The 11,697-nt window shown below is 38.4% G+C and overlaps 1 protein-coding gene across 1 annotated transcript in view; it reads left to right on the forward strand.

The window, feature by feature from the left end:
• The window catches only part of Ccdc172 (coiled-coil domain containing 172), a 55,172-nt gene extending 43,731 nt beyond the window's left edge, over window positions 1–11,441 (forward strand). Inside the window, exons 7-8 of the mRNA XM_075975269.1 lie at window positions 10,559–10,646; window positions 11,409–11,441. Of these exons, the coding sequence (XP_075831384.1) occupies window positions 10,559–10,646; window positions 11,409–11,441 (121 nt within the window). The remainder of the gene's footprint in view (window positions 1–10,558; window positions 10,647–11,408) is intronic.
• Window positions 11,442–11,697: the final 256 nt, after the last annotated feature.

Genomic DNA, 11,697 nt, shown 5'->3' on the forward strand with positions numbered 1-11,697 from the left:
TTTCTTTCTCCCAGCATACAGCCTACCTTTCCCCGCATAGTCCTGTTCTTCCGTGCCACAGACTCAAAGCAGTTCTTTATTCATTTACCAATAAAAGATACATACAGAAGTACCTCCTACACCAGATTATTACTCTACTGGGTAGCATACACGTGCATGCATGTGTGCGCCCACCCACCCCCCACACACATATGTGTGTGCATATATATGACTTCTGAGGTCTTTGGCACATTTTCAATCAGTAATTGATCAATTTCGGCATTACATTGTGCTAGAGGATCTGGCAAACCTGTATGGGATATGTGTTATGTATATGGAACAAGGCCTATTCCTGATTATATGTTCAACCTATATGAGTAATGAAGTCAATTCTATATCATATGGTATAAATTCAGCTGTTGCAATATGCAAGACAACTCTTTCTGCATATTGCAAATCAGTAACTATATTGAGAGGTTTTTTAAAATCCCTTTGTACCATGAGAATAGCATATAATTCTACCTTGGACATAATTATAAGGGCTTTGTTCTACCTTACTTAAATCTTCTAATTTGTAACCTGCCTTTCCTGATTTATTTCAATCAATATAAAAGGTACAGTCTCCAGTTATTGGTGTGTCCTTTACAGTGTGGGGAAGGATTCAAGTAGTTCTCTTTATACTGTCACTTTTGGGATAATTGCTGTTAATTTCTCCTAAAAATAGCACAAATTCTTTTCCAGGGTTCATTGTCTTCCCATAATTTTTAAAATTTCATCAGTAATCTCTGCTGGGTCTACCCCTGATAGTTGATGAAGTCTCAATTTTCCTTTTATAAATAATTTAGAGACCTTTTCCACATACGTTTTTAATTTTTTACTTGGTTTATTTGGTAAAAAGATCCATTCTAAGATAATATCTTCTCTCTGCATTAAAATTTCTGTAGGAGAAATTCTGGAAGGCAATATGACTAGAATGCAGTTAAGATTCATATCCGTCCTAGCAACATGAATGTCCTGTAATTTCTCTTCAACAACTGTCAATTCCTTTTCTGCTTTAGCTGTTAATTCTCTGGGACTATTTTAGTCTTTGTCATCATCTAAGGTTTTGTTTAAATGAACTATTAAATCAGGTGTTACCCCAGCAGTCAGTCACAGACTGGAAATGTCTCCTAACAATCTTTGAAAGTCATTAAGAGTCCAAAATCAGTCTCTCCTAATTTGTGTCTTTTGTCTTCTAATTTTCTGTAAACCTATTTTATAACCTAAGTAATTGACTGAATCTCCTTTCTGTATTTTTTCAGGAACAATTTGTAATCCCCATTATGGCAAAACTTTATATACTTCTTCAAACATTCTTTCTAAGGTATCTGCATTTGAATCATATAGCAAAATGTCATCCATGTAATGGTAAATTATAGACTTAGGAAACTGCTTATATATTATTTCCAAAGGCTGATTTACAAAGTATTCGCACAGGGTCAGGCTTTTCAACATCTTTTAAATCAATAACTATAAGAGGCCACCCTTTTGGTAATAGACAAAGGAGAGGCGTTCCAGATTGTAGAGGGCTTATAGGTTGAACTACCTTATTGACAGCTCTTAAATCTGTCATCAATATCCATTTTCCAGGTTTCTTTTTAGCAACAAATACAGGAGAATTCCAACGGCTGGCTGATTCTTCAATATGGTGAGCATCTAGTTGCTCCTGTACCAGCTGTTCTAAAGTCTACAGTTTCTCTTCTGTTAAAGGCCATTGTTTAACCCATATTGGTTTCTCAGTTAACCATTTTAAAGATAGGGTTGTTGGTTCAGATTGCTGTCACAATCTAAAGGATTGCTAGTTACTATGTGTTTTTGTACAGCCTGAATGGCTGGTGACTTTTGTTTATAGTGTCTTATAATATCCTTCCCAGACACATGAGTTTCCAGGACTGTAGAAATGTTAATCGGTATTTTATTGATGCATAAATTCACTGCAATATTAGTCACATATGGTTTTAGCCTTCCTCTCTATTCTTCTGGCCCTATGCATTCAACCCATCTTGAGATAGGGCTCCAATTCCTAGGAATTGAGCATCTGCTTCTTAAAGAGGCTAATTCGCATACCAATATTCTGGAGTAATGATTCTTTTTTTTTTATTGAGAAAAGGGAAAAAAAACAAGTTTCTGCCTCCTTCCAGCCTCCCATTTCCCTCCCCTTCCTCCCACCCTTCTCCCCCTCCTCCCACCATTCTCCCCCTCCCTCCAGTCCTCTCTCCCTCCCTCTCCAGTCCAAAGAGCAAATCATAACTCCATGTCTATGAACATGGAGTAATGATTCTTACATCCACACCCATGTCTAGTAATCCCTCAATTACAGTGTTATTTATATGCACTTCTAGGTTTAGTCTTTGATCATTTATAGAAGTCTGCCAAAATATATGCTTCCTATTTCCTATTGGAAATTTTGATTCATCCTTCATGTTTATTCCATCATCTGGAACAGTATGGTTTTTTACAGCAGGCAATGGATTTTTTTTAAATTTTCCTGGTGAGATATATCCTCTACAGTGATTGGGAATGACTGGATCACGTTTGACTTGGGGGCCTGTAAGAGGTCCCCCAAGGAGTTTGCTGATGATATCAGGTTGCCTTATCCATCTTTTATTGATCTACATTCATTAGTCCAATGTCAGCCTTTACTACATCTTCTACATAAACCAGAAGGCTGAGATCTTCTATTTTTACCATTCCCAAAGGAGACATTATTTCTAAGAATCCTTTGTCTGCAATCCCCTCTCAGATGTCCTATTCTACTACAATTAAGACATTTGGTCTTTTGATGTTTCTGCAATCCTTTGGAAATTGCTTCTCCTACCCAAGATTCAGTATTATAGTCAAATGTCTCAATGTTCATTGTGTGCAGGATCCATTCATCCATTGGTACTGATCTAACCTTTAAAGGCCCAAGTAACTTTTTATATTCTAAGTTGGCATTTTCAAAAGCCAGAGATTCAATAAGTATTCATCTAGCATCTGGGTCTGTTACTCCTATTTGTACAGCTTTAGTTAGTCTTCATAAAAAGTCACTAAAGGGTTCTCTCTGGCCCTGTTTAACCCTGGTATATGATTTAATTAATTTTCCTGGTTCTTGAATCCTTTCCAAAGTATTTAAGACTGCTTTGTGGCATAGGGACAAGATTTGTTCATCATAAAGAGCTTGACCCTGTGAGTCAGCATAAGTGCCCTTGCTAAGAATTTGATCTAGGGAAGTCTCAAGTCCTTTTGCTTTTCCCTGCTTTTGTAAAATTTTGCCTTTTGTCCTAACATTTCTTTAGTAGCTGTGGCCCATCTTCCAAGACTGCTGAAACTAATTCAAGCCAATTGTGTGGGGTAGCCTTATTGCTGGAAACCCATGTCTTTACCATCTCCATAACAAATGGTTAATGCAAGCCATAATATACTCTGCTTAATTAATTTCTTTTAGATCATTCATACCTATAGGTATCCATCTACATTCTTTGCATCATTTTGAGCCTTTAGAGCTTGATGCTTTTTCAGAGGTAGGAAGCTAAAACCCTGGGTAGGCCACCTCTGACTCTGACACGTACTGGTGATACTAAATCCTGTCCTTTTACCTTCTCTCCTTACTTATCAGCTCTTATAATTTCCTCAGTTGTTCCAAGTCTTTTTACTATTGTTCTTTTTTAAAGCCTGAATCTCATGGCCTGTAGATATTTCTAGTGTTCTCATTGATGCACCTAGCCTCTGATCCTCATTCTGCACATGTGACTCCATGGTGTGAAGTTTTTTCTTTAAATATAACATCTCATCCTTGGACATTATTTGGACAGCATGCAGATTGCCTTCCTGGAGAGATACTCCAACCCATCAGATATTTTAAACAGATTTTGCTTGCCAAATTCAATAGTCTGAGTTTATTTAGATAATTTCTCAGTACCCTTTGACATGGATTGAATTTTGTCTGGAAAATTTATGGTGTAGGAGTTCCTTCTGTTTGTGTGTTGCTTTCATTGGTTGAATAAAGAAACTGCCTTGGCCTTTTGATAGGGAAGCACTTAGGTAGGCAGGGAGATAGAACTGAATGCTGGGATGAAGAAGGGCAGAGTCACGATGCCATGAAGCTCCTGCCTGAGACTGACGCTGGTTAGAATCTTTCCCAGTAAGCCATGACCTCATGGTGTTATACAGATTATAAGAAATGGGTTAAATTAAGATGTGAGAGTTAGCCAATAATAGGCTAGAGATAATGCCCTAGGCAGTAATTTAATTAATACAATTTCTGTGTGGTTATTTTGGGTGTAAGCTAGCCTGGCAGGCGGGATGCAGCCCTTTACCTACTTACAACAAAATTAATGTTATCATTTTCAATAGTGTTAATTTTTTCATCTAACTTTTGATTTTTGGTGGTATTAATCCTGCTAGCTAGCTGTTCACTGTTCGTCTATAAAGACTGTATCATTTCAAAAAGTGCCTGATTCTTGGCTCTCTTATCAAACCATTTTTAAGGATATGATATGGAAACGAAAGCTAATTCCCAATAGCCAATCAGCTGGATGTATCAGAAAAACCATATAAACCTTGCAAGAATACCATCCATAGTAAAAGCAAAGAGGTTATTAAATTCTTGTATGGTAATATTGTATTCAGTTATATAACTTTCGGGTTTATTGATTTGTTTATTAATCAAATAGTTACCTTTTTATGAGATTTTGGTAAATTGTTGTAGGTGTAATAATCTTTATTGACCAGCAGGTGTTGTTGTGGTGAGACTCAATGGCAGCAGCAGGAACAGCCTGGCTCTCCTTTGGTTCAACATGTTGGTGCCTGGTTAAATACTGACAAATACGCTTTGCTTAAGAGCAATTAAATCAATTCTGTACATGGAGAGTTCTTTTGGATCCAGGAGCCCAGAGCTTCCAAGCAGGAATCCAAACTGGAGCTGTGCAAGCACCATACAAGTCTCTGTACAGCATGGAAAGTTGTGGAGTGAGAGGCAGGAGGAAGCATGTGTGAACTTAAGGAATTTCTAATTCGCCCTGCTTAGCTTCACTGTGGTGGAGTTTTTGCTAAATAAATAAACAAACGCACTTAGTAGGTAAAATCAAGCCAGCTAGGCAGGGGTGGGTGACTTGCTGGTTTGTGGACCGTTTGAGCCTTTTAAGCTGGTCCACCTGGTAGACATGGAGTTGGGATTCACATTGGGCACCAGATGAAGATGGACAGTAAAACATGATCCTACATTAGCTCAGAATTGAGTATAATAAAGGGTTATTTATTTAGGGGTAGACTCACAGATCACAGTCCTTTGCACAAATGGGGAACAGGAACTGAATCAAGAAGCCAGAAGAGAGAGCAAGTGTGTTCCTTATGTCGGCATTCATAGTATGAGAGGCCGTGCCCAAGTGGGCTGGTGTGTTAAAGGAGTTCCTACAGCATTATATATGAAAGAAGAATTTCTCCTTTAGCATTAAAGGTAAAATAGCTTTAGGATTGTGCCCATATAAATTAATACAGGGAAATATATTTAGAAAATTAAACTACAAAAAAATTCATAGAAAGTAGAAAAGATAGCCCAGGGAGCTGGGAGATGACTCGGTCATTAATTGCTGGTCATGGTGGCGCACACCTATAATCCTAGTGTGCCCGGTTTCAGAAAATAATGTGGGAATTAACAGAAATACACTGTCCTGTTTTCATCTCTGCTGCTGTAATAAACACTGACCAAAAGTGGCTTAGGGAGGAACAGAGTTATCTGGCTTACACTTCTGTGTCCCATTTTATCACTGATAGAAGTCAGGGCAGAAACTTGAAATAGAAACCATGGAGGAGCACTGTGTGCTGGCTTCCTGAAGGCTCATGCTCAGCTAGCCTCCTTGTACAGCCCAGGATCATCTGCCGTGAGAACAGCCTGCACTCAGCATGTAGGTCTGGCTGGCCTGGAACTCATATGAAGAGTAGACTGACCTCAAATGCCTGGAAATCCACCTGCCTCTGCTCTCAAGTGATGGGATTAAAGGTATACACATTTGAATTTTTTGTTTGATTTATTGAGGTTTTCCCTTCCATATTTTTTCTTCAGAATCTTTGTCTCTACTGAACTTCTTGTCAAGTCTTGAATTAGTTTCTTTGCTTTATTAGTCTGTTTTGGGTCTTGCTTATGTTCCCAGGATTGCTTAGGATAGAAACAAGGGTCCTGCTTGTACCAAGCAAGTGTTCTACTACCAAATCACATCCCCAGCCTCTAATTCAAGTGTTATTTTATGTCAAGCACTAACGGCTCACCCCCTTAGCTATGTTGGTTGAACTTTACCAGATGGATTGAAAGCATCAGGATGACTGGAAAGTTATGTGAAGAGAGACAGATAGAGGGATCTCTTTCCTTCATTCTTATCTTTCCATCCATTTCTTAGATACTTGCTCACTGAAGCGCTTAACCATTTTCATTAGCTTCTTGCTTATCCTTCTGTGTTTCTTTTGAAGAATTAAATAGATAAACGCAACACAGTTTATGTAATCTTTTGCATTGTACTGCTTATTATTTAATAGTGCATGCTAGAATCAACTCATTTGTTGAAAGAAATGGTCTTCATTCTTATGGTTGAATAATAGTTGTAATGAATATGTTATGGTTTCTTTAACCAATTCCATATGAATGGACAGAAAGATTGTTTTTTAATAGTTTGATTTACATACCATGTTTGTGTTTATGTTGTCTTGTACTTTATATTACTAGTGTAAAAAGGCAGGGCTCAAGGAAATAGACAAATTAGTTGTGTTTCATTCTCCCCAATTGAGGTTGCAATGTTTTGAATCTATCTCAGCTAACAGTTAAGCACATTTATTTCTTCTTTGCCTCCCGAAATGTATTTGCAGTCAAGTAGTGAAGTTCTATCCAATAGAAGAGGGCCAGGGTCCTTGGGTCAAACATCTGCAAGTTCTGTCACCAGTGCAGTAGAACACTCTATACCTCTGAGAACCATCCATGTGTCATTCTATGAACTGCCTCTTTAGCTCACCCCATTCCTGTTGAGTGCTGATGTTACCTTCTTTGGAAAATGTCTTTTTCTGGCCTTTATTTGTGATGTCTATAGTAGATACTTCTTCTAGACTATCATTTCCTGTTAGTTTTTATGCATGTGGTCTATAGAAAACTTTTAACACAGTGTAATTTTTTTCTTTTAAATTAAATCACATTTGTATTTGAACTGTATTTAAAGCTCTACCCACACCTATCAGATGCAGCAGTTTACCTGTGCTTTTGCTTTGTCTTATATGCCTTTTAACATATAAATATTTGATCTATCTAGAGTGCTACGCTGTAAAATATAGATCCAGTTTTGCCTTTGAGATCCATTTAGTTTTGCATCCATTTGCAGGTTGTTGTCCCATTGTAACAACATGATTTATCGAAAAGCCATCTTCTTCCCCCAGGGAACTGAGGTGCTGCCTTCACCACACACTAGCTGTCCGTGTGCTTTTAGTTCCTGTCTGTCTGTGTCCCCTGCTCCACTGGTGAGCAGGGCTGCACTGTTTAGTTGTCAGGGGTTAGCAGGAGGATTTAGCAGTTGGCATTTGTTTTTCTAAATTTAAGAGGATTTTGAATTTTTATATATTTTTTAAATGAACCTAAAGATCAATCTGCATCATACTAAGAGGGAAAAACATGTTTGTTTTTATTGTGTTCACATTTAGTGGGTTTAACTCAGAATTATTAACATTTTTATGACTTCCTATTTGAGAAAAAGTCATCTTCATCATTATTGATGATAATAAAGTCTATTTATTTGGGATCCTAATCTGGGAATATGGAGGATTTGGCAAAATCTAAGCACCCCCATTCAGGGCAAAAGAAGACATCGCACAGCCCTTTGGTTAATTGGGAATTCAGACAGCCACTGGGGAATTCTGATCTGCCTTGAAATCCTGAGGACTTCCTGGTGAAAACTGGGATTCCAAAGAGCTCAGAAAGGCCCAGCACCTGGATGCCTATCAGCAGGGTTTCAACGCTTAGTGTGCATAACAGAGCTGAGAAATCAAAAGGATTTTCAGGACTTGGATTGCCAAGTTGAGGGTTTAGAGCCCGGGCGTGAGAGAACAGGCATTTGCTAAGAAACTCGGAAGGAATTCTTGGAAGGGCCTGGACTCTGGTGGGTCCTGGATCTGGGTTGCGCTCTGAGGAAGCTTCTGATGAAAGAAAAGGTGGGAGGGGGCTCCTTTTCTTTAAGAAAATTTCTTTGGTCAAACTGACGACCCTCTGAATGACCTCAGTTATTGTTTCCCACACATTGTGTAAACAGGATGATACACCACACTGCCTTTGGAGTCCATTTTAACAATTAAACCTGGCATACTTGAGATCCACCTATAGAGTTGCATCTGTGAGAGCCATAGCAGAACATTTTCCAAAAAAACAAAAATACTTTAAAAACATAATACAAAAAGCTCAGACAACACCAAAAAATGCAATTTCTCTACAGATACTTAAACCTCTGAGACACAGATAAAGAGAAAACATGTAGGAAAGCAGAGGAAGGAAAGACAAAAAGGCACATTAGCTAAAAGGAGAGAAGAAAGGAATGAAACCTCTTATCTGAAATTATGTAACCAGAAGACAGTAACGACATGTCACACTTAAAGTATAAGTATAGTTTTAGGTGAACATGAGCTGATTGGACCCTTGCTATTGAAAACCACACTGAAAACCAAGATGATACACATATTTCAGGAGGAAGGGTGTGATTCCAAATGGGAAGTAGAGTTATTCTAGAAACAGTTGGGCAAAGGTAAATACAAAAGCTCCCTGTGGTTGTAAGTCACTTATTAGCACTATATTTTAGATTTATAATAAATGGGAAATTGTGATGATAATAGAATAAAAATTTGAGGGGAAAATTGAAAATATATTGCTGTAACATTTTTCCCTGTAAGTACAGTTGTATGTATTGTACAGTGTTGAATATATGTTATAAATATAAGTGTAAGCTGTATTAATTTTTTAAAGTAGGTCTAATAAGAAAATGTCTATATAGGAGATAATAAGCAACTCCATTATAGACTGAAAGGAAAGAGAAGGAATGAGGAACCTACAGAAAAAAATCTGCATTTTGAATCCCACCATATAAGCAACTACATTCAATGTAAATAGTGGTAACATGTGAGCTAAAAAATAAGAGATTTTCATATTAAAGAGTAATATGCATATATATGTTTCCTACCCCAAACCTAAAAAACCTTAAGTATAAAGATATGGGTTAAAATCACACACACACACACACACACACACACACACAAAAAAAAAAAAAGGAATGAACTATTCTGTACTAGGGCACTGAATTTCCAGTTTCTTTCCCCCATCTCCTCTCCTCCTCTCTTTCCCTCTCCTTATTGATCTCACTTCCTGTGCAGCTCTGGTGGCCTGGCACACTGAGCTCTGCCTGCCTCTGCTCTCCTGTGTGCTATGGCCTATAGCCTTCTTTCCTGGCTGCCCCTTGTGTTTTCCTTGGGGTGTCCCTACTTTTTGACACGGTTGGCACTATTCCATATCTTTATTACACACTGGATAGCTTTTATAAATAGCTTGTTAGAGTCAGAGGTTTTTTTATGCTTATTTTGTGTATGTTTTCCTTGTAAGTGTGTAGTTCTTTCAAGGTTGTGGGTATAATTGGCTTCTTGTCTCTGGTGACTTATACTGGATTATCTTACTAGTATGCTTGGTGATTTTTTTTTTTTACTGCAAGCTTGTTATGTAATCTCCCATCTGGCAAAGGTCAATGGGTCTAAATATGTTAAGGTACCCCTCAAAGAGAGTTTCTGTGGCTCTGATCTAAGTCCCTTCTCTTTGAGGGTGTCCTCTTGCTGCCGAGTTGCTTAGCTTTATGAGAACATACTTGCTTGTAGTGTTTGCCCTCAGGGCTGCTTCACACAGAGCCAGCCATGGTCAGGCTCTGGAGTCCTACCTCTCACAGCTCAGGGCTTTGGTGATGTTTCTCTTTGTTGGGGAGGGGATAAAAATATTAGCCATTATACTTGAGATGAAAGAGAACTTCTTCCCTACATTCCACACTGAATTCAGACAAAAAGTAACCTTTTTATTTAATAAATTATTCCAAGATTTAAAAACACAGTTGGTAAAATAAACACTAATATTTCTCAGTCTGATAAATTTAATTATATAAGTATTGTATGTTATCTTTAATTTTAAGTAAAAGCAGCTGGCACAAGAAATGTTTTAACTTAAGTTTTGAGTCAGGATCAGAGAAGTCAAATGACTCTCTGTGCATTCAGCGTCTCGGTAGAGAGCTGGTTCTGCACTTGTCATTAACCCATGCTGACTTTCTACATTGCAGAGATTCATCTCTGCTTTATTGTCTACCTTTCTTTATGAGAGGTTTTCTCTACAATTTTTATATAGTTTGTATAGAATCTGAGAGGGTTAACTTTCCTAAATATTCCTGTTTTTAACCTGACTCTGATACTCTGTGATATTTCTGAGGCTACACACCTGCCACTCTGTATGGAATAAGATTATTGTAAAGGTATAGTATCAAACTAAGAGAGTGATTCTCCTTTCAAACAGACTGAAACAGGAGCTGGATCTCTACAGCGAAGATGAGATGGAAAGCAAGTGCAAAGCACTCCAGACAGAAATAGAGTTTCTGGAGTCGGTAAGTCCACCCTGCTCGTTCTCCTCCTGCTCTCCAGCCCTGTCTTATCTGCTGTGAAGCAGGACTTGCTGACATGCATTCCCGGGAACTAGGGCTTTGACCTCCGCAAACCCCAGAGCAAGCAAGTGAAAGACAAGTTGGGGTGTAAACCATGAGGTGTTCTGAGCTCCTGGACAGCCAGCTCCATAAGCTTGTCGCCAGAGAACAGGACAACTTCTCGCTAAGGGCTAACACATTCAGACCTCCATCCTTTGACAGAGACAGTCCTGCTAGAGGACAGCTGTGTTGGAATCTGCCTAGCCCTTACGACATCTAACCCTGCCCTTTATACCATAGACTCTCATGATCGCAGACCTTTTAGACATTTTCAGGTTGTGTGCAAGCACTGTCTAACTAACTTACAAATGAGCACAGTATTTGCTATAATGTATCTAAATACAGACATGCATAGGGAATGCTAACTACAATTTTAATTTGATGCACTGCCCTTTGCATTATATTTATTTTCTGCAAACTGTTACAGTTATAATTTGATTCATATTTTCTATAAGAACTTTGGAAAACCTGAGTCAGAAATCCTAAGAATTATTGCTGTGTTAAATTTAAGTAAATTTCATGAGTTCCCTTTAAGAAATGAGTTTGGACTGGATGTGTAGCTGGATTGTTGCACCCTCACCTAGCGTGGGCAAGGCCCTGGGCTTGATCATCGCACATAAGAATTCACTTTCCCTTATGACTATGCACTGCATGCTTGTCTTCCAGACATTGGCACAGAAGGGTCTTCAGGACAAGTGACAAGAGTCGATGTGCCACCTACACTTGACCATGGCATCTTAGAGTCAACCCCGAGTGGCACCTGCGTAGCAGATCCCCATGTAAACAAAAGGTTCAGAATAGTCCACATGCTGACATCAAGAGATGGTTTATGTATATCTACAGAATAAGTTTTATCTTGTTACTTAAGAGGTCCTTGTGTGCTTTCTGAAGGAAGAGAAAGGAGAAGATACTATATTCCAGGATTCTTCATGCCAATCTGTCTTTTCTGACCAGT

This window comes from Microtus pennsylvanicus, chromosome 5 (genome assembly GCF_037038515.1).
Source record: "Microtus pennsylvanicus isolate mMicPen1 chromosome 5, mMicPen1.hap1, whole genome shotgun sequence".
NCBI lineage: Eukaryota > Metazoa > Chordata > Mammalia > Rodentia > Cricetidae > Microtus > Microtus pennsylvanicus.